This window comes from Spermophilus citellus, assembly GCF_964194105.1.
Source record: "Spermophilus citellus genome assembly, chromosome: 10".
Classification (NCBI taxonomy): domain Eukaryota; kingdom Metazoa; phylum Chordata; class Mammalia; order Rodentia; family Sciuridae; genus Spermophilus; species Spermophilus citellus.
Window position 1 is genome coordinate 78,247,275 of NC_138197.1, and position 23,685 is coordinate 78,270,959.

The following is a 23,685-nucleotide window of genomic DNA, read 5'->3' on the forward strand; positions in this document are numbered from 1 at the left end:
GCCCTAAAGATTCTGTCAAAGTCCCTCTAGCCTTACCCACTCTCAACACCATCCCCCTATTCTTGCCCACCTCCATCCTAGTCCCAACCTATGAGGCAAAAATGAAAATTTGGTCTGCTTTTAAATTCTGATAGTCCAGAATGGGAGTTTGTCTTGCCTCAACCTGGGGACCTGGTGTGTATGTTAGGAAGAGAAAAGAGTGCACTTTTGGATGTAGAAGGGGAAGGAAGAAACAGATCCTCCTTTGACACTTGCATATGACAATGGGATCTGGATACCCATTTCCACAGGGGTTCAGACAGTTGTCTTTGAAAGCTGAATGGGTTTGGAGTTCAGCTTTTGTGCGTCTGTGGGGGGAGGGGAACGAGAAGAAATGTGTTCCCAGATTGGAGAGAGTACTGTAATGAGGCTGGGGGATGCACTGAAATAAAAGGACTGGAAGTCTTGTGGACCTTCTTCCCTAGACAGGCAACAGGCCCACCTCAGCCCCCGCCTCATCCCTCCCCGGAGGTGGAGTCTGAGGGAAGAACAAACAGGTCGGGGGCGTGGGGGTGGGATGCTGTGAGCTAGTCCGGTCGGGAAAGGGTGAGGGCAAGGTTATCTTCCGGCATTTGGGGCGGGAGAAGAAGGCCAGAGTGAGGCCAGGCCCCACCTTTCGGTGGTCCAAGACAAGCAGATTGCCCCCTACGAAGGAAGCCCCGCCTTCACTGCTCGGTCGCGCCCCGCCCAGGCCCGCAGCGCGGCTGCAGCGCAAGGGGCGGAGAGGCAGTGCACGGAGAGAGGACCAGACGCCCGGGTTGCCTGCATCTCAGAGCTGCAGTAAACTAAACCGCTCCCCGGCCCTGCTCCGCCGCCTCGTCCGGGCGCCCCAGCTGCTTTCTCGGCCCCAGCGATCGAGCACCTGTCCTCCGTCTTGGTCTCAGCTGAGCGACCCCTCCTTCGGAGCACACACCATTCCTGCAGCCTGAGAAGTGCCCCAGCTCTACTTGGCGACCACCATGGCGGAGACTAACAACGAATGCAGCATCAAGGTTCTCTGCCGATTTCGGCCCCTGAACCAGGCGGAGATTCTGCGGGGAGACAAGTTCATTCCCATTTTCCAAGGGGACGACAGCGTCGTTATCGGAGTGAGTGCTGCTACCGGACGGAATTAGGGGAGGGGCGGGAGGCTGAATCTTCACCCCCCCGCCCCCGTAGAATCTCAGCCTTTGCTTGTCACTTTGTGCTCCATCCCCGCCGCTCAGTCACCATCATATTCGCCGCAGCCCCTCCTTTTTCTCCCCTGCATCAGGATGGCTGGGTGTGGCCTGGCTAGGCCTGCAGCCAAGTCTCTGCAGAGTGGGAGGGGGCCCCTTTCCCATCAGGAGACCCTACTCTCCGTGGCTGGGAGCAGCCACATCCCCACCCCTTGGAGCCAGTCCCTTGTTTTTCTGATGTTTTCTCTCTCCCCCAGAGAAAGCGCATTTTCCCTTTGTTATTGGCTTAGGTCTTTACCCCCACATCCTAGGAAGGGAGGGAGAAGATAGTGGATGGGCTAAAAGGGAGATGGGTAGTCCAGGTTCTCTGTGGAGGTATGAATGGGAGTGGGCTCTAGGTCCAAGCCCTCCATTTTCCCCTAAAGTAGTTACCGTCTGTACTTAGAGGATTGAGGTCTGATGAAGGGTTTTATGGGAAAGAAATATATTGATGCCACACCCAGTTTCGGGGAAGCCTCTGGAATTCTAAGGACCTATCTGCCTTTCCATCCCAGGTACAGTAGGAAGAGGATTTCAGACTTCCCAACTGTACTCCCTAAATAAACATATCCAAACCCTGAGATTGTAATGCATACTTGCTTATTCATCCTTGCTCTTGATCCAATAAAAAGTAGCAGTTGACCTCTACCTCATCATGACAGCCCTTACCCATGGAGGAGATCTTAAGAAGGAGAATTAGTATTTATTTTTTACTTATTACTCTATGTAGAGTATTAAATCTTCAAAAAACACTCTAAAGTAGTATTGATATTTCCATTTTACAGATGAAGAGATTGAGGCCAAAAGAAGTTGAATGACGTTCTCAAGGTCATGCTGAGAATCCATAGATCTGAATCCAAGTTTGTGAATCACACCTTTTCCTTCATATCATATTGCCTTCCCACATTTCCATTCTGGACCTTCTTCTGTGGCCCAAAGGGAGTTTCTAGGCTTTACCCACTCCACCTTTCCCAGGCTGTGTGGGTAGTGAAGAGGCCTGGGGTCAAATCCTGTAGGGCTTGGGGGTGCTGGGCTAGGAAAGTATTGCCAATTTAAGAAGGAGGGGCATATATGAGGACAATCTTCAAGGTCAGGGGTGCTTCTTATGTATCTTTGATTCATAGCGCTTGACACAAAGCACCTGGAAACATGCCGTTAAAGGAATGAGGGAAAAAAGGGAAGGATGCCTGGGCCTTCTGAGTCAGTAATAGGAGTTTCATACACAGGCTTTAGGGAGGGCCCCAAGCTCCCACCCCCAGCCCGTCACCACCCGCACCCACTCTCTGAACTCCAGTGGTGCTTTTGCCTTGTCATGTATGTTTATAGATATGTATGTGAGTGTGTGTGTAAGAATATATGTTTGACATAAGAAGAGGACCTCTGTTTCTTTTGCCTCAAGGACCTCAGGCCTTGTAGTCCGATCAGTCAAGTTTGGCCAGTTTAAAAGAAAGCCCATATCAACCCTTGGGGGCCCCCTCTCTAAGTAGCCAGAACAACAGGCCATGGGAGTTGGAGCTTGGGGTCTGCTTGAGATATTAAGGCTGATAAACAGGAGCTGGCTGTCATGACAAGCAAATCCACAAAAGGTTTCTACTTTAAGTGTGACTTCCTTGTTTTGGAAGGATTTTCCAGTAAGTCTGAGTTGACTCCTTTAGGCTGTTTGGGCTATCTTGGTGTGTGGGATAAGTTAGACGTGTTGAGAGGAGGGATTGAGGTATTGATCTGTCCAGTCAGTCCAGCAAAACAGGAGAGACCCTGTTGGAGATGGGATAGAGGAGAGATGGAGAGAAGCCAAGGCCCCTGCTGATTTAGATTCTATCTTAGCTCCACAGCCAATGTTTTCTTGTTCTGCCTGATATCTGTGGGTATGTACCTTTGTCTCACTCTGTATCTTCTCTTGCCTTGGCCTTCCTGTCAGTCTCTCACTTAAGATAAATGTTTGCAGGGGGCCATTTTGTCTCAGGTAATATCCCTGGAGCTTTCCTTTTAGGACTTACTATTAATTCTTCATTCAGGGGACTGAGGGCTATAGGAGTCATAATTGTTTTTTTGGCACTGGAGATTTAACCCAGGATGCTTTACCCACTGAGCTACATCCCCAGACTTTTTCATTTAATTTTATTTTTTTAAAATTTTGAGACAGAGTCTCACTAAATTGCTGAGGTCCTCACCTCAGCTATTTAGTTGCTGAGGCTGGCCTTGAACTTGTGATCCTTCTGTTTCAGCCTCTCAAGTTGCTGGGATTACAGACATACACCACTGTGCCTGGCAGGAGACATGGTTTTGAGATCCTTGAGGGTCCCAGCGAGGGAATGATATCTCCTACCTTTTTTCCTCTCCTGATCCCTTTTGGGCCCAGTGTGTGGGGAACTGTCTGAGGAACAGTGGAGGAAGCTGTTTCAGGATGTCTGGGAAGGTGAGGGAAGACTGAAAGAAAGAAAAAAGCAGAGCTCTGCTTTTTCCTGTGACAGCTTTTCCCTTCACCTCTGCTGCACTGCGGCTGGCTTGGGCTTTGGAGGCCCTTATGTTCTTGGGCTTTGTTCTCTTTGGAGAAGGTGGAAGGATAAGTTGGAGAGAGAGCTGTGTGCGCCCTATTTTCCTGCATATCTCTGACTTCTCCAAGGAATCTGGGGGCTGGGGGTAGCCAAAGTTAATGGCCTAAGTCATAGTGGTAGGATGTCTGGGTCGCAATGTGGTATATGTTTTGCTTGCTTTTTGTACACTTAGAATCCAGTGTGCCTTTTTCACTGAACCCATTTAAGTATTTCGTTCATTCTCTGCATTGTTTTTTCTCATCAGTATCCCAGTGCTTAACTGCCTGGGTTGCTGTATCCATGCCAGGTCTGGAGCAGATGACATTGAGAACACACACAGACACACACACACAATTACACTCCCTCTCCGTCTCCTACATTCAAGTGTCCACAGATTACCCACCTATAGTCTCCCAGAAGTTAAGAGGGTTCTTAAAGATGCAAGAAACCAGGACCATCAAGTACCTTGTTTAGAAAAGCTAGACTGGACCTGCAGGATTAGTGGAACAGAATTTGCTTGGTTTAGGGTGGCCTTGGATTCCTTTGATATCTGAAAAGTGTGGGGGAGTCTCATTAAGGAAAATGGAGAGGGGAAGTAATGATCACTGTGGCCAGTGTCTCTCTAGCATTTCCATAGCAACAATCCCCAAGGGTGTCACCATGGAAATCGAGGCTGCTGCTTCAAGTTTGGGTTCTACCAAGTATTTTATTGAGAGTTGAACAGCTTGGTCATCTTTGGGCCCCTGATCTTAGGTCCCCCTTTAGCTTTAGTCAACACACATGATGAAACACTGTAGCACTCTGCTGGACCTTTCCTGCACAAATGGACAAGGAGACAACAAGAAAGCTTGGAGTGGGTTAAAGGCAAACAGAGCCCAGATTGACAAAGAAGAGAGGCCCTCTGGAGAAGGCTATGAGGAATGCCAAGCCTGCAGGGCTGGAAGAGATATCTGTCTCAGGGGCATTCCTAAAAGGTGGAGAGAATTCCAGAGTATTTCTAATGGAACAAGTCTTTTGGTCTCTGACACCATGCCAACTTGCAGGGCATTCGATTACTTAGAGGGGAAGAGGGTGAGGGTCGCCCTCTGAAAGGATGGGTGGGAGAAATGCATATTTCTGAAAATGGGGTTGAGATTGGAAAAAGGGAGTGATGAAAGCCTTAGTTCCATCTGGAAATACTTGGGGGAAATGCCCAAAAGGAAGGAGAATGAAAAGCCATGATAAGGATCTTATGCAGGGTTGACATGTGGTTCTCTGATCACTTTGGGTGTGGGTCCTGAATTAGATTGCTTGAGTTTAAAACTGTGCCCTACCGTTTTTCAGGTATGTGAAAGTGGGCAGACTAACTGACCTCAGTGTTCTCATCTGTAAAATGGGATAATAATAGCACTTGCTTCCTAGGATTATTGTGATCATTAAATTAACTAATACATATAAATGTATTTTTTTATATTTTTAGTTGTAGATGGACACAATACCTTCATTTTGTTTATTTAGTTTTTTTTTTTTATGTGGTGCTAGGGATCAAACCTAGTGACTCACCCATGCTAGGCAATCACTGTACCACTGAGCCTCAACCTCAGCCCAACATATAAATTTCTTAACACAGTGACAGACACAGAATAAGTAAACTCTCAATAAGAGTTAGATGTTAAACCCAGCGTGGTGATGTGTATTTGTAGTCTTTTTTTTTTTTTAAAGAGAGAGTGAGAGAGGGGGGAAAGAGAGAGAGAGAATTTTTAATATTTTTATTTTTTAGTTCTCAGCGGACACATCTTTGTTGGTATGTGGTGCTGAGGATTGAACCCGGGCCGCACGCATGCCAGGCGAGCACGCTACTGCTTGAGCCACATCCCCAGCCCTGTATTTGTAGTCTTAACTCTTCAAGAAATGAAGGTCAGAAAATTATTTGAGACCAGCCTGGACAACATAGTGAGACCCTGTCTCAAAGAAAAAAAAAGTTGGGTGGGAAGTTAGGTGTTATTTTTATTTATGCTGTCTCCCTCCAAGCCAAAAATTGGAAAGTGGTTAACACTTTTCCCTCTTACAGGTAGTTTTATCTAACCTCCAGGTCCATAGTATCTTCTTTTTTTCTTCATAAGCATCTATGTTTATTTGACATATTTTTATGAAGGGTGTCCTGTGTGCCAGGGACTTTGGGGTTTGGAAGGAATTTCTGCCTTCAAGAAACTCTGGATCTAGGTGGTGATCCGCAATCTCCGAAATGGCCTGGGCAGAGGCAGAGAGAAGAAAATAAGAAATGGTCTTTGCTGAGCTGGACACAGTGCCTCACATCTGTAATTCCAGCAATTTGGGAGGCTGAGGCAGGAGGATCGCAAGTTGGAGACCAGCCTCAGTAACTTAGTGAGGCCCTAAGCAATTTAGCGTGTCTTTGTCTCAAAATTAAAAAAAAAAAAAAAAAAAAAAAACTTGCTAGCTATGTGTATGTTCCTCTATATTCTGATAAGGAATCCCCACCATATACTACAGTTTGATTCAGAGTAATAATGAAAGATGTAAATAAGAGTGGTTAATCTAGAGGCAGAAAAAGTAGAAAACCACTGGCATAGTTATTCTTATGAAAAGAGTAGAAAAATAATTCATCTTGAGAGTAATCCGTAGAAAATTAAAAGAAACTTATACTTTAACAGGAATAAATATTTTATTTTTTAATTTTTTATTTTTTTAAAGAGAGAGAGAGAGGGTTGGGGATGTGGCTCAAGCGGTAGCACCCTCGCCTGGCATGCGTGCGGCCTGGGTTCGATCCTCAGCACCACATACCAACAAAGATGTTGTGTCCGTCTAAAAAAAAAAAAAAAAAACTTAAAAAAAAATAAAGAGAGAGAGAGAGAGAGGGAGGAGAGGGAATTTTTAAAGAGAGAGAGAGAGAGAGAGAGAGAGAGAGAATTTTTTTAATATTTATTTTTTAGTTCTCAGCGGACACAACATCTCTGTTGGTATGTGGTGCTGAGGATCGAACCCGGGCCGCACGCATGCCAGGCGAGCGCGCTACCGCTTGAGCCACATCCCCAGCCCCAGGAATAAATATTTAAAAAAAATTTTTTTTTTTTTTTTTAGTTGTAGATGGACACAATACCTTTGTTTTGTTTATTTATTTTATTATGTGGTGCTGAGGATCGAACCCAGTGCCTCACATATGTTAGGCGAGCGCTCTACCACTGAGCACAACCCCAGCCCCAGGAAAAAATATTTTGAAGAAGAAAAGCTAGCTTTGGAATTTAAAGACCCAACAAAGAGAAGGGAGGTAGCTAGAAGTCTTTCTAGAACCCCTCAAATTACAAGGTATTTCACATGTCTTTTCCTGCTCATGAGATTATTAAATGCACCTATTTTTAGTTCTTGGGTTTTTTGTTTGTTTGTTTTTGTCCTCACAGGTCTGAGAACCCCATCTTTCTTCCCTCTCTGCTCTATTCCTTCTTCCTAGCCTTGGCTAAGAATAAAGAGTTCCTCAGGCAATAATTGGCTTCAGAATTTGGAGAGCACCCTCCATTTTAATGCATCCATGGAGCGAGTTTTCTGGAATCCTACAACTGGGAATGTTTTGAGTGAGTGTGTGTGTGTAGATGTGGGTGTTAGTGCCCATGTTCCCAGGAGGAAAGAAGGGTGAGGCAAGGCTGGCTTGTGAGTTATATTTAATCCCCTTTGGATGGATGCCTGACTTCATGAAGCACGGATAGAGATCATTGATGGAGAAAAGATAAGTGTCTTGGCCTGAGATATACATATTTTGTTTGTTTTTGGTTCTTGGCCACTGAGTGGGAGAAACATTGAGGTACATTACAATTATAGAAGAAACTAAAAACTACCCAAAACCTTATCACTCTAAGTAATTTGATTGTTTTTTTCCTGTATATATACATTAATTTTAATAAAATTGTATCACAAACTATGTATATGTGTGTATGTGTATATATGTATATATATATGCATACATACATATATATATGCATATATATACATATATATATATATACATGTAATTAAAAGCATTTTTTGGTGCTGGGAATTGAACCCAGGTCTTTGTCCATGTTAACCATGTACTCTAACCACTAAGCTATACACCCAGCCCTATGTATTTGTTGTTTGTTTTTTAAATTTATTCACTTATTCTAGTTTGTTATACATGACAGCAGAATGCATTTCATAGTACACATATAGATTACAATTTTTCATTTCTCTGGTTGTACACAAAGTAGAGTCATACCATTCGTGTCTTCATGCATGTACTTAGGGTAATGATGTCCATTTCATTCCACCATCTTTCCTACCCCCATACACTCTCCCTTCCCCTCCCTCCCCATTTCCCTCATGTTCCCTCCCACCCCCATATGGATCAGCAGCTACATATCAGAGAAAACATTCAGCCTTTGGTTTTTTGGAATTGGCTTACTTCACATAGTAGATATTCTTCAACTCCATCCATTTACCTGCAAATGCCATGATTTTATTCTCTTTTAATGCTGAGTAATATTCCATTTAATATTATTCCATTCAATAATATTCTATTCAAATGTGTATATGTACCACATTTTCTTTATCCATTCATCTGTTGAAGGGCATCTAGGTTGGTTCCATAGCTTAGCTATTGTGAATTGTGTTGCTATAAACATTGATGTGGCTACATCACTGTAGCTGTTTTTAAGTCCTTTGGGTATAAACCAAGGAGTGGGATAGCTGGGTCAAATGGTGGTTCCATTCCAAGTTTTCCAAGGAATCTCCATACTGTTTTCCAGGTTGGTTGCACCAATTTGCAGTCCCACCAGCAATGTATGAGTGTGCCTTTTTCCCTACATCCTTACCAACACTTTTTGTTTGTATTCTTTTTATACATACATGTATTTTTAGTTGTAATTGGACACGTAACTTAATTTTATTTGTTTTTATTTTTATGTGGTTCCGGGAATTGAACCCAGTGCCTCACACATGCTAGGCAAGTGCTTTACCACTGAGCCACAACCCCAGCTCTGTTGTTTGTATTATTAATAGCTACCATTCTGACTCGAGTGAGATGAAATCTTAGAGAAGTTTTTTAAACATATTTTTTTAGTTGTAGATGGACACAATATCTTTATTTTTATTTATTTATTTTTATGTGGTGCTGATCATCGGACCCAGGGCCTCACACATGTGAGGCAACTCTCTACCACTGAGCTACAACCTCAGACCTAGAGTAGTTTTGATTTGCATTTCTCTAATTGCTAGAGATGTTGAATATTTTTTCATAAATTTGTTGATTTGATTTGTATATCATCTTCTGAGAAGTGTCTGTTCAGTTCCTTTGCGCATTTATTTTTATTTTTTATTTTTTTTTTAAAGAGAAAGTGAGAGAGGGGAGAGGGAGAGAGAGAGAGAGAGAGAGAGAGAGAGAGAGAGAGAGAGAGAGAGAGAATTTTTTTAATATTTATTTTTTAGTTTTCAGCGGACACAACATCTTTGTATGTGGTGCTGAGGATCGAACCTGGGCCGCACGCATGCCAGGCGAGCGCGCTACCGCTTGAGCCACATCCCCAGCCCTTTGCGCATTTATTGATTGGGTTATTTGGTTGTTTGGTACTCAGTTTTTGAGGTCTTTGTATATCCTAAAGATTGGTGCTCTATCTGATGTGTGTGTGGTAAAAATTTGCTCCCATCCTGTAGGCTCTCTCTTCACCTCACTGATTGTTTCTTTTGCTGACAAGAAGCTTTTCAATCCATCCCATTTATTGATTCTTGATTTTATTTCTTGTACTATATATATATATAGGAATCGTGTTAAGGAAGTCAGGGCCTAATTCAACATGATAAAGATTTGGGCCTACTTTTTCTTCTATTGGGCCAGGGTGTCAGCCCTATGTATTTTTTGTAATCCATTTTCTCCACTAACTATCCCAGTCAATGTAAGGGAAACTTCCATGCATGGGGCTTGGGCAGGAGCCACCTTTGGGGAAAACAGTCAATGGAGGGGCTTTATTTGACCTTCTTGGGAGGGAAATATTGTAGTGGCCACACTACATTTTGTGGAAGTTGAAAGCCCCGGGATTGCAGGCAGGCATAATACTTGCAACAGATCATTTTGTCACAGTAGTACTTCTAGACAAGCTGGTACAGGGAAGGCTCAATGATTCCATCTCGCAGGCAAAGGACCAGGTGCAGTATGGACTCTTTGGATGTTGTAATCTGAGAGAGTGCAGCCATCCTCCAGCTGTTTGCCCGCAAATATCAGACATTGCTGATGCCTTCCTTGTCTTGCATTTTGGCTTTGACATTCTCAGTGGTGTCACTTCGACCTTGAGGGTGATGGCCTTGCCCATCATGGTTTTCACAGAGATCTACATCTCTGCATCTGCAGCTCTGGAGCCTCATTGAAGAGAAAGAGCTCATTACAATTTTCTTATACAATTTTTTTATGATACTAGGGATTAAATCCAGGGCCTCACACATGCTAGGCAAGTGATCTACTGTTGAGCCACATTCCCAATCCTGTTAAATCTTTTTAAGTAATTTTATTTATTACTTTACAATTTTTTACTTCAGCAGTTTATTTATTTCTATTATTTATTAATTTTTCTATTATTACTTAATGCTATTATTATTTTTTGATTTTCTCTATTTTTGTAGTACTAGGGATTGAACTCAGGGGCACTCTACCACTGAGCTACATCCCCAGTCCTTTTTATTTTTTATTTAGAAATAGGGTCTTGCTAAGTTGCCTAGATTGGCTTTGAACTTGGGATCCTCCTGCCTCAGCCTCTGGAGTTGCTGGGATTACAGGAATGTGACACCATGCCTGGCTTATAATTTTTAATTTAATTTTTGAATGTTTCATATTCCTAGGTGATAAAATTTAAATGACAGAGAAAGATAGTCAATGAAAAGTCATTCTTCTTGCTATTTTCTTCCCTGGCCACCTAGTTCTCCTTTCAGAAGGTAGTTGTTGCCAGGCACCGTGATGTAATCCCAGGGAGGCTGAGGCAAGAGGATTACAAGTTTGAGGCCAGCCTCAGCAATTTAGTAAGACTTTGTATCAAAATAAAAAATAAAAAGGCTCAGTGGTAAAGCAACCCTGAATTCAATTTCCAGTACAAAAAAAAAGGAAGGTAACTGTCACCAGTTTCTATGGACTCTTCTAAAACTACCATACATTTGTACTTTTTTTTTTTTTTTTACACAGATGATAGCATACTATATCTACCATTCTGTGCCTTGCTTTTTTTTCTTTTTAACTCACTGCTGAGTCTTGGAGATCTTTCCCTATCAACACATAAAGGTCCAATTCATTCTTTTTTTTAAATTTATTTTTTAGTTGTAGTTTGACAGAATACCTTTATTTTATTGATTTATTTTTATGTGGTGTTGAGGATTGAACCCAGGGCCTCACATATGCTAGGCAAGCACTCCACCGCTGAGCCACAACCCCAGCCCAATTCATTCTTTTTAGCATGTGTATAATTGTTGCAGAGACATACCATAATTTATTTAAACAGCTCCTTATTGATATTGATTTATTTTGGGGGGTACCAGGGATTGAACCTAGGGGCATTTAAGCTCCGAGCCACATCCCTAGCCCTTTAAAAAAAAAAAAAATATATATATATATATATATATTTAGTTGTAGATGGACACAGTACCTTTATTTATTTTTATTGTGATGCTGAGGATCAAACCCAGTGCCTCACACGTGCCAGGCAAACACTCTACCGCTGAGCCACAACCCCAGTCCCACATCCCTAGCCCTTTTTATTTTTTATTTTGAGATAGGGTCTCATTAAATTGTTTTATGCCTCAATAAGGTGCTGAGGTTGGCTTTGAACTTGCAATCCTCCTGCCTCAGCCTCCTGAGCCACTGGGATTACAGGCATGCACCATCATGCCCAGCTCCCCTATTGATGTGCTTTTAGGATTGTTCTAATAATTTGCCATTATAAACAATTGAATGGGGTGCAGCGGGGCATATGTGCAGTGAGTATATAGGATACATTTTTAAAAGTGGAAGTCATAAAGTGTATGTACTTAAAAATGTAAGAACTATTTCCAAATTGCCTGTCCTATCTTTATTTCCAGCAGTATGAACAAATATCTGTTTACTCAAATTTTCACCAGTGAGGTATATTGCCAAATATTTTACTATGACCACTTTGATATATTAAAAAAAACAGTGTTTCATAGTTTTAATATATGTTTGGCTTGACAGTGAGGTTGAGCATGGATTCATATATTTAGGAGCCATCAAAACATCAATTTATTTTTAATTTTTTAGTATTGGGGATTGAATCCAGAGGCACTTAACCACTAAACCACATCCCCAGCCCTTTTTTTATATTTTATTTAGAGTCAAGGTCTTGCTGGGTTGTTTAGGGACTTGCTAAGTTGCTGAGGCTGGCTTTGAACTCACAATCCTCCTGCCTCAGCCTCCCAAGCTGCTGGGCCACTGCACCTGGCATAACATCAATTTATGATATATTTATGATAGCAGTTCTTGAGTTGCACAAGTATTTTTGTGTGTGTGGTAATGAGGACTGAATCCAGGGGTAGTCTACCACTAAGCCACACCCTAAGTCCTTTTTATTTTTAATTTTGAGACAAGGTTTTGCCAAGTTGCCCAGGCTGGCCTCTAACTTGCCATCCTCCTTTCTGAGCCTTGTGAGTCACTGGGGTGTTTGCCACTATACCTGACTCAATCCCACTCAAACTCCTTATACATGCTAAACACATACTCTACAACTGAGCCACACTCTATTCTCTTCTTTAAATAAAATTTCTTTTTGTACTGGGGATTGAACACAGTGGCACTTCACCACTGAGTTACACCCCCAGCTGTCTTTGTTGTTGTTGTTTGGTTTTGGTTTTGAAACAGGATCTTGCTAAGTTGCTTAAGGTCTCACCAAATTGCTGAGGCTGGTCTTGAACTTGTGGTCCTCCTGTCTCAGCCTCCTGAGTCACTGGAATTACAGGTTTGCACCCCTGACCTTGTCTCCAGCCTCTTTCTTTTATTTATTTATTTTTTAAAAGATTGTTATTTTGGAGCTGGGGATATAGCTCAATTGGTAGAATGCTTGCCTTGCATGCATAAGGCCACCATGGGTTCAATCCCAAGCACCATAAAAAGAAAAAAAAAAAAAGATTGTTATTTATAAATAAATAAATAAATAATGTGTGTGTGTGTGTGTGTGTGTGTGTGTGCGCGCGCGCACACACACACACACACATATATATACACACATATATGTGTATATATATATATATATTTTTTTTTTAAGTTGTTGATAGGTTTTTGTTTTATTTATTTACTTATATATGGTGCTGGGGTGTGTGCCGCTGTACCTGACTAGAATCCAGTGCCTCACACATGCCAGGTGAGCGCTCTACTACTGAGCCATAACTCCAGCACTTCCAGCCTCTTGATGGATATTTGAATTACTGTTACTTTTCCTTCCTCCCTTTCTACCCTTCCTCCCTCCCTCTATTCCTCTTTCATCCTCTCCTTCCTCCTTCCCTTTCTTCCTTCCTTTCTTTTTTTGTGGTGCTAAGAATTGAACTCAAGAGTCTTGCACTTGCTTGTCAAATGCTCTACCACTGAACAACACCCCTAGGCCTTTTTATTTTTTATTAAGTAATTAATTATTTTTTTATACTGGGGATTGAACCCAGGGGCACTTAACCACTGAGCTACATTCCCAGCCCTTTTTATATTTTATTTTGAGACAGAATCTTGCTAAGTTGCTTAGGGTCTCACTAAGTTGCTGAGGCTGGCTTTGAATTTGCAATCCTCCTGCCTCAGCTTACTGCCACTGGGATTACAAGTGTGTGCCACCACACCTGCTTTTTATTTTTATTTTTGAGACAGGGTCTTGGTAAATTGCTCAGGCTGATCTTGAACTTGTAATCATACTGCTATAGCTTTCCAGGAATTGGGATTATAGATGTGTACCACTATGCTTGGCCCAGTTTTTCTCTAACTCCAACCACTCCAGTGAACATTCTTTTATATCCAACTTTAAGTGCTTTGCCAAGTGTTTTATAAAATGTGTTCTCAGTGCTAGAATCCTGGTAGAGAGTATGAACAGTCTGGATGTTTAGGAATTTAATAGAATGATTCTTCAGAAAGGTGCTGTCAGTTTATCAGTTATAGCACTTCCTTCTTTAAAAAGAGTGCCTTTCCAACATCTTTTCCTTTGTGGATACTATTTCTTGGGCTTTAATCTTTTTTTTTTTTTTTTTTATGGTGTTGGGGATCCAACCCAGGGCCTTGTGTATGTTAGGCAAGTGTTCTACCACTACACCCAGCTGTTTCTTGGGTCTTAGAGCTTTCACTACTAAGAGGACATATACATATTTCTGGCTGATTTTTTTTCCAGAAGCCAGGTTTATTTTTTTAATATTTATAAAGTAACATTTATTATGCTGGGCACAGTGGCACATACCTGTAATCCCAGTTACTAAGGACACTTAATTTTTAATATTTATTTTTTAGTTCTCGGCGGACACAACATCTTTGTTGGTATGTGGTGCTGAGGATCGAACCCGGGCCGCACGCATGCCAGGCAAGCGCGTTGAGCCACATCCCCAGCCCTACTAAGGACACTTAAGGAGGAGCATCACAAATTTGAGGCCACCCTGGGCAACCTAGTAAAACCCTGTCTCAAAACAAAACTTTCAAAGAAGAAAACAAATGATTGTACTATTTTCTCATCATCTTTGACATTAAAAAATCTTGAATATAATACTTTTAAATGGTTAAAAAATGTAAACTACAGGATACTCAATGAAAAACAGAAACTCTCTCTCCCAGTTTCTCTCCGCAGTAAACACTGTCAAGATTTTTGCATAATTTCTTCTAGGAAAAAAATTCTGTGTATATTGATGGAATATAAACCTAGAGTCTCATGTTCAGCTTTAGCTAAAATTTATGGCCTTCCTTAATTTGTTAAAACATTTCTCCCAAACTCTGGTGTCTATAGATCTAGAGCTTTATATTTCAGTTGGATAAAGATGAACTCTAGTTATACAATTTGACATGTAAGTTACTGTCTCTTTGTACTGACTAGCAGGTAAACACTACTGGGAAATTTGTCACTTGGAGAAAAAACATAATCTTATTTAATTTTAGCAAGGATCTGACTTTTAACATGATTAGATGTCAAATAATTTTTTTGTTTAGTTTCCTGAGTTTTAAATAGTTTGTATCTTAGCCAGGGCAAACACCTGTAGTTCCAGCAGCTCTGGAGGTTAAGGCAGGAGGATCCAGCCTCAGTAGCCTCAGCAACTTAGTGAGGCCCTAAGCAACTTAGTGAGACACTGTCTCAAAATAGAAAAAATATACAGGACTGGAGATGTGTCTCAGTGCTTAAGCTCCTTTGGGTTCAATCCCTGGTACAAAAAAAAAAAAAAGTATATATAAATATAAATCAATCAATCAATCAATCTATCTCCTATATATTCTCTATATACATATGTGTTATATATATATATATATATATATATATATATATATATATATATATATATATTAGTTTTCTTATCAGTACATATAACTTGAAACATATTACCTAAATTAAACAAAGTACTTGTGGGTCTGAATGATTTGCTTCTACACTTTTACATTGCAGTGCTGGAGACTGAACCCAGGGCCTCATGCTTTGCAGGTACTCTACTACTGAGCCACACTCTAGCCCCTGATTCCCTTTTTAAAGGGAGACCCATATTTCTTTTTTTTTTTAATTTTTTAGTTGTTGATGGACTTTTTTTTTGTTTTTGCTTATTTATATGTGGTTCTAGGAATCAAACTCAGTGCCTCACACATATGAGGCAAGCACTCTACCGCTGAGCTACAATTCCAGCCCCAAAGAGACCTATATTTCTGATTTCATATATTCTTTTCACAAGACAGAACTTGTATTAATGTTTTCCCAAGAACTCTGAGTATATGTTTCATTTAAATTGTAGGGAACATGTTTTGCCTAGGCTGCTAACTTTGTATCTTTCACTTAATTTATCTTGAAGACCTTTCCATATTAAGACAAATGGGTTTATTTAATTTTTAAAATTATTTTTAGTTGTTGATGAACCTTTATTTTTATTTATTCTTTTGTATGTGGTGCTGAGAATTGAACCTAGTGCCTCACATGTGCTAGGCAAGTGCTGTACCACTGAGCTACAACAGGAGCCCCAACAAATGGGTTTATTGAGGAAGATATTTTAAAATTTCGAGGTGCTTTTTATTGTTAATGAATTGTTCTTCACTTCTGCAGTTTACTTCTCTCTCCAATTTCTCTTGTCCCCTATATTTTCCATGTATTTGGAGGATTGAAGAATGGGGTGCCTTTATTAGGCTGATGGATGGGTCTGTGCATTTCTTCTCCCTTCCACTTTTCCTAATGATGGCCAACATTTCTTATTTTCACTCCAGGGGAAGCCATATGTCTTTGACCGTGTGTTCCCCCCAAACACGACTCAAGAGCAAGTTTATCATGCATGTGCCATGCAGATTGTCAAAGGTAATGGATGTCTTTTTAGAATGTATTTTCTCAGGCTTCTCATTCCCTGCCTCACTTATCTCCACCTATGTTTATCCACCATCTCTTCCAGATGTCCTTGCTGGCTACAATGGCACCATTTTTGCTTATGGACAGACATCCTCAGGGAAAACACATACCATGGAGGTGAGGGTTCTGACTTTGTTGGAATAAGGAGCTAGGAATGAAAGTGGCAGATCAAGGACTTTCAGTGGGGGAAGATCTAGGAATCAAAGGTTGCCTGGTTCAGATGCAGATGGGTACACAGGATGAGCTGAGAGGCAATATTTTAAGGGAAGTTTAATGGAATCCTTTCAATCTGCTGCAGTTTTGCTCCTTCCTACTGCTCTAGTTGTCTTTTGATCTGCAAAAGTAGCAACAGTGGAAGTCCAAAGGGCTGCTCAGTTATCTCCTTCCACTAAAAGGTAGACATGGTGGTAACCACCTCACCTCCTACCTTAGGATGCTCTTCCTATCACCTCTTACCTTTGTGTTCACTTGTATACCTGAAGTTGTCTCATCCTTCTCGAGTCTCAGTCTCATGCTAGAATATCCTCACTCCCCAGGGAAAGCTACATGACCCTCAGCTGATGGGAATCATTCCCCGGATTGCCCGAGACATCTTCAACCACATCTACTCCATGGATGAGAACCTTGAGTTCCACATCAAGGTGATCAGGGCATCATGACAGCTGGGTATCTTCAGATAGGGACTGGGAGGAGAAAATCTAGAGTGAACCTGCTAAAGATCCTGGGCTCCCCAATGTTACTCTCCCTCTCTGGTTACCTCCACTAAGATGTTCTTTTCTGTTCTTCATACCCACCACTATCCTTTGAGCAGGTCACATTAGTTTGGAATTCCCACATTAGATTTAAGATAAGCCCTCTTTAATTCATACTCCTTTCTCCCAAACCAGGTCTCTTATTTTGAGATTTACCTGGATAAAATTCGTGACCTTCTGGATGGTAAGTGTTTAACTTCACTGGGTTAGAGTGTGTGAGGAGAGTGAGGAAAGGAAGATCAGCTTGCTGTGGGGATTGGTGCCATTTGGCATACAAAATACACATCTTCACACCTGAGTCTTTTAGCTTCCCTCACCAAGAATTTCCAAAAACTTAGAGGCTCAGAAGATGAGCTTAGAGTTTACATATACACAGCTCAAGAGGAGATGGAACCCTGCAGCTGGAGCCCTGAGGAAGACAAGGAGGAAGAATTGAGCCTTCAGTGGGAACATGGAGTTTAGGCTTCATTGGGAAGCCCTCCTCCATTTAGCACATAGAAGAAACCACCATCCAAGTTGACTACAGGGTGCAGAGGGGTGGGGTGGAAATGCTGGTTTTACTCACTCTGCATTATCTTGATTCAGTGACCAAGACAAACCTTTCTGTGCATGAGGACAAGAACCGGGTCCCATTTGTCAAGGTGAGAGTGGGCGAGACACTGGTGTGGAGTCAGTGTATCCAGAATGGGATGAGGGAAGAGGGTGGGCCAAAGACCCAGAATTTAAAGGGATAAGATACGCTAAGGGGCCTATGAGAGTCAGGGTGCTTGGAAACGATGACTTTTCTTTTGTCTCCGGGGATCAAACCCAGGGCCTTGCACATGTTAGACAAGTAGACAAGTACTCTACTGCTAAGCTACATCCCTAGCCCAAAAGACAGCATCTGTTTGAGTTGTTTTTTTTTTTTACCGGGGGGGTGGGGGTACCAGGGATTGAACTCAGGGGCACTTGACCACTGAGCCACATCCCCAGCCCTATTTTGTATTTTATTTAGAGACAGGGTCTCACTGAGTTTCTTAGCACTTCTCTTTTGCTGCAGCGGGCTTTGAACTCATGATCCTCCTGCCTCAGCCTCCCAAGCTGAGGCATGTGCCAGTGCACCTGGAAAAAAGGCAGCATCTTAAAAGGTCGCTTGGAAAGTGTTCAGGCAACTTAATTTGCAGATCAGAGTTTATAGGTCACTGTCTATTTGCCCCCTGCAGGGCTGTACTGAACGCTTTGTGTCCAGCCCAGAGGAGATTTTGGATGTGATTGATGAGGGAAAATCAAATCGTCATGTTGCTGTCACCAGTGAGTAGGGATCTAAAGGGTTCTTGAATCTAGGGGCCTCCCTCTCTTCTGTGTCCCCTGGGCAACCAGCAAGCAAGGGAGGACATTGTCCTTCAGCAGAGGGCCCCCTTGCCTGTGCATCCACTGCCTGGGAGATGAAATGGCAGGGCTGGTCCTGGCAGGTCCCTTCTCTTTCAATGGGTGGGAATGGCAGCCAGTAGCAGCTGGGATTGAGGGGTGCAGGTTCACAGGGGTTGATACCTGTCACATTTCTCCTCTACAGACATGAATGAACACAGCTCTCGAAGCCACAGCATCTTCCTCATCAACATCAAGCAGGAGAACATGGAGACTGAGCAGAAGCTCAGTGGGAAGTTGTATCTCGTGGACCTGGCTGGGAGTGAGAAGGTTAGGGGTCCTATGGGTTGGTGGGGAGGTTACTTGTTTTATAATTAAAAGAATTTTTTTTTTTTTTTTAAGATTAGTGTGGTGGCACACGCCTGTAATCTCAGTGACTTGGGAGGCCAAGACAGGAGGATCACAAGTTCAAGGCCAGCTTCAGCAACTTAGCAAGGCCCTAAGCAATGCAGTGAGACTCTGTCTCAAACTAAAAAGTAAAAATAGACTGTGATGTGGCTCAGTGGTTAACAGGGCAACTTAGTGAGAACCTGCCTCAAAATAAAAAGGGCTAGGAATGTTGCTCAGTGGTTAAGTGCCCCTGGATTAACTCTCTAGTACCAAAAAACAAAACAAAACAAAAACCTTTAAAATTGAGATATTCAGGGCTGGGGTTGTGGCTCAGTGGTAGAGCACTGGCCTAGCACATGTGAGGCACTGGTTCAATCCTCAGCACCACAAAAAATAAATAAAATAAAGGTATTGTGTTCATCTACAACTAAATTTTTTTAATTGAGATATTTATAATCAGAAAGTTCACCATTTTAGAGTGTACAATTTAGTGGGTTTAGTATGTTCTCAAGGTTGTATAACCATTACCACTGTCTAATTCCAGAACATTTTTATCACCCATTAATAGTCACTTCCCATTATCCCCTCTGTCCATTTTCTGGCAACCACTTATCTATTCTCTGTCTCTGTAGATTTGCCTGTCCTGAATATTTCAAATAAATAGAATTATATAATATGGCAATGGGAGTGGCCTTTGGCAAGAGAGTATAGTAGAATGGAGGAAAGGCCTTCCCTGATTCTGGCTAATACCTCTTACTTGTCCTCTTCTCCATTCCCTCCCCCCATTTTTGGACTGGGTCCCCAAGTAGAAAAGAGACTGTGACAGTCTTTGTAGCTGCTCCTGATAACACTTGTCTCCTAATACCCTGGCAGGTTAGCAAGACTGGAGCAGAGGGAGCTGTGCTGGATGAGGCAAAGAATATCAACAAGTCGCTGTCTGCCCTGGGGAATGTGATCTCTGCATTAGCAGAGGGCACTGTAAGTGTTTCCTAAGTCCCCTTCACCCCAACTACACCTTCTCCCAGTGTCCCTCTTTAATTATGCCCCAACTTGTAGGTTGCTTGATCCTTAGGCAGCACTACTGTTCTTTTGATTTCCTTTTGAATTTATTTTTCTAAGTCATGGCCTCCATTCTCTCCCAGAAAAGCTACGTTCCATATCGTGATAGCAAAATGACACGGATTCTTCAGGACTCTCTGGGAGGAAACTGCCGTACAACTATGTTCATCTGCTGCTCACCATCCAGTTACAATGATGCAGAGACCAAGTCTACACTGATGTTTGGACAGCGGTCAGTGGCAGAGTCCCTAGAGGGACATTGGGAGCCAGTTCCCTCTCCAGACCCTGAGGCTCTCTCCCTCAGGTGTCACCCAAGCCTAACACAGGTTTCGTCGCTTTCTTATTCTCTTCATCCAGGGCAAAGACCATTAAGAACACTGCCTCAGTAAATCTGGAGTTGACTGCCGAGCAGTGGAAGAAGAAATATGAGAAGGAGAAGGAGAAGACCAAGGCCCAGAAGGAAACAATTGCAAAGCTGGAGGCTGAGCTGAGCCGCTGGCGCAATGGTTAGATGGCGATCCTGGTTAGATGGGGATCCTGTGGGAATGAGAGGCAGTGGGAGGGACAGCCCTGCTTGGCTGTGTTTAGGGCCAGGCTACCTTCAGGAAGGAGGGCTGTGTTTCTGGAAGAGTGCAGTGCAGCAGTCATGAGGGAAGGGAGTGAGGGCATGGACTGTCCCCTGCAGCTCCTGCAGGAAAGAGATGAGGACTTGGAGTGAGGGGGGAAAGACTTGTGCACGTAGCTTTCTCTTCTCCCATTTCCCCCCCTTCTTCTGCCCCTCTGCCAGGAGAGAATGTGCCTGAGACAGAACGTCTGGCTGGGGAGGATGCAGCCCTGGGGGCCGAGCTCTGTGAGGAGACCCCTGTGAATGACAACTCATCCATTGTGGTGCGTATCGCACCTGAGGAGCGGCAGAAATATGAGGAGGAGATCCGCCGCCTATATAAGCAGCTTGATGACAAGGTAAGGGCAGCCGGGGAGGGCACAGTTAGATAAGAGGCATGGGATTTAAAATTTTAGCTTATACTGCCTTTTTTTATGATTTTAAAAGGGATAAATGCTCATTTTTGAAATGTGGAAAATAAATAAAAATATACAGAAGAAAATTATTACCATCCATCACCCCACTATTTAGAAATAATACTGCTAACATTTTGGTTTCCTCTATGGATATATCATACACTTGAGATATATTGCAATTTTACATCTAATTTTTTTCATTTAGTGTTCTATTATGAGCATTTTTACTCAATTAATAATTCTTCATAAAAAGAATTAAACCCAGGGGTGCTTTATTACTGAGCCACATCCCCATCCCTTTTTTTAAAATTTTGAGACAGGGTCTCAATAAGTTGTTTAGGGCCTTGCTAAGTTACTGAGTCTGGCCTTGAACTTGCAATCCTCCTGCCTCAGCCTCCTGAGCTGCTGGGATTATGGTGTGGGCCACCATGCACAGTTAAAAGTATTTTTAAATTACTGCCTAGGGGTCCACTTATTTAACAATTCACTTATTACAGGGCTTGTAGGGGTTTTTTTTCCTATTAATAATAACTCTGAAATGACTATCTTTGCCTCTTCTGCACAAGATTTTGTTTGAATGATTTGGTTAGAAAGGAGTGCTAAAGTGGGGCTGGGGTTGTGGCTCAGTGGTAGAGTGCTTGCCTGGCATGTGTGAGGCACTGGGTTTGATTCTCAGCACTACATAAAAATAAATAAAGGGCCACCAACAACTAATAAAATATTTTTTTAAAAAAAGAAAAAAAGGAGTGCTAGAATGAGATTTCTTAAAAGATATGAACATTTGGGTCTGGGGTTATAGTTCAGTGGAAGAGCACTTGCCTAGCATGTGTGAGGCACTGGGTTCAATTCTTAGCATCACTATAAATAAATAAAATAAAGGTCCATCAACAGCTAAAAAAAAAAAAATTAAAAAAAAAATGTGAACATTTGGAGCTCGGGTTGTGGCTCAGTGGTAGAGTGCTTGCCTAGTGCGTGTGAGGCACTGGGTTTGATTCTTAGCACCACATAGAACTAAAATAAAGATATTGTGTCCATCTACAACTAAAATATATATATTTTAATATTTTTTAGTTGTCAATGGACCTTTATTTTATTTATTTATATGTGGGGCTGAGAATCAAACCCAGTGCCTCACATATGCAAGGCAAGTGCTCTACCACTGAGCCACAACCCCAGCCCCCTAAAAAATATTTTTTTTTAAATGTGAACATTTAAAGATTTTTGCTGTGTATTATCAAGGTTATATCAACTTCCTGGAAGAAAGGAATTTAGAGCGTGCTGGGGTCAGGGAAAGAAGTCAAGGAAAAGACCTCTTTTAAGCACATGAGCTTTCTAAATCAAAGCCTAAACTACCTGGAATTTTACTGGGATTCTACCTCTCTCACAAAGTCCCAGAACTCTAAACTGGAGGGAGTGGCTTCCCTTACTGTCTTCCCCTTGCTTCTAACAGGACGATGAGATCAACCAGCAGAGCCAACTCATCGAGAAACTCAAGCAGCAAATGCTGGACCAGGAGGAGGTATTGGAAGACAATTTAGGGCAAGACACTAAAGGGAAGGGGTTTATGTTCATCCTTGAAAAGTGTGAAAAAGGCCTCTTTAAAATCAGATGGAAGAGGGCCATTTTTCTTTGGGGCTAGTCACCCCAAACTATAGCAGTCTGAGAACTTCATTGAGCTGTTACTAAAACACTGCTGTTGGAGTCTAGGTCCGTCTTTTTTATTATTATTATTATTTTAGTTGTAGATGGACACAATATCTTTGTTTTGTTTATTATATTTTTGTATGTGGTGCTGAGGATCGAACCCAGTGCCTCGTGCATGTGAGGCAAGCGCTCAGCCACTGAGCCACAGCCACAGCCCCCAGGTCCTTCTTTATTTTGTTTTGTTTCCCAATTTCTGTGAAATATAATGCCTACTTCCTTTTGACTTTTGCTTTGTGGGGGGTCTTGGCTCCCCCAGGCCCAGGGCCCATGGAAGTGGTCATTGACTACATGCTCCTTTACATGCCCCTCCTCTTCTTTGAAGCTGCTGGTGTCCACTCGAGGAGACAATGAGAAGGTCCAGCGGGAGCTGAGCCACCTGCAGTCAGAGAATGACGCTGCGAAGGATGAGGTGAAAGAAGTGCTGCAGGCCCTGGAGGAGCTGGCTGTAAACTATGACCAGAAGTCCCAGGAGGTAGAGGAAAAGAGCCAGCAGAATCAGCTGCTAGTGGACGAGCTGTCCCAGAAGGTGGTGAGTGGCCTACGAGTGGTCCAAGGGCTCCCTGACCTCAGAACACCTTCCATGTCCAAGGGGACCTCTGAGTCTTTTTGGGCTATGTGGTGTTTGCATCGCTCTAGTGCTGTTCAGTGTATTATGACCCTCCCTCACCATGCACTGTGCTTTGCCATGCTGAAATGAGAGCCTCTGTCTGGACTGGGGAGGGAAGAAGGAAGATGGCAATGGGAATGACCTGAGGGGCTGTCCCCAGGCCACCATGTTGTCCCTGGAGTCTGAATTGCAGCGACTCCAGGAGGTCAGTGGACACCAGCGAAAACGAATTGCTGAAGTGCTGAATGGGCTGATGAAGGACCTGAGTGAGTTCAGTGTCATCGTGGGCAACGGGGAGATTAAGCTGGTGAGTGGGGAGAGACAACAGTCTAGTTCAGGTCATTTTTGCACTGGGCACTGGTGGGACAATCCAGACCCTCTGAGACACTGAAAAAGGTGGCCCAAATTGCCTAGAAATGTGCATGCCTTCAGTCTAGACTCAGGAAAACAATAGAGGTTTGCATAGCCTCCACTGAAAAGATGCATTCTAAAGGG

The 23,685-nt window shown here is 42.6% G+C and overlaps 1 protein-coding gene across 2 annotated transcripts in view; it reads left to right on the forward strand.

Moving 5' to 3' along the window:
* The first annotated feature begins 581 nt into the window (after positions 1–581).
* Positions 582–23,685, forward strand: part of KIF5A (kinesin family member 5A) — a 35,383-nt gene continuing 12,279 nt past the window's right edge. For both annotated transcript variants that reach the window (XM_081311050.1, XM_081311051.1), the window contains exons 1-15: positions 582–1,127; positions 16,176–16,263; positions 16,355–16,428; positions 16,848–16,952; positions 17,199–17,247; positions 17,649–17,704; positions 18,266–18,353; positions 18,616–18,740; positions 19,674–19,778; positions 19,943–20,091; positions 20,217–20,365; positions 20,647–20,822; positions 22,330–22,398; positions 22,906–23,112; positions 23,351–23,497. In XM_081311050.1, the coding sequence (XP_081167176.1) occupies positions 999–1,127; positions 16,176–16,263; positions 16,355–16,428; positions 16,848–16,952; positions 17,199–17,247; positions 17,649–17,704; positions 18,266–18,353; positions 18,616–18,740; positions 19,674–19,778; positions 19,943–20,091; positions 20,217–20,365; positions 20,647–20,822; positions 22,330–22,398; positions 22,906–23,112; positions 23,351–23,497 (1,716 nt within the window). In that variant the 5' untranslated portion in view covers positions 582–998. The remainder of the gene's footprint in view (positions 1,128–16,175; positions 16,264–16,354; positions 16,429–16,847; positions 16,953–17,198; positions 17,248–17,648; positions 17,705–18,265; positions 18,354–18,615; positions 18,741–19,673; positions 19,779–19,942; positions 20,092–20,216; positions 20,366–20,646; positions 20,823–22,329; positions 22,399–22,905; positions 23,113–23,350; positions 23,498–23,685) is intronic.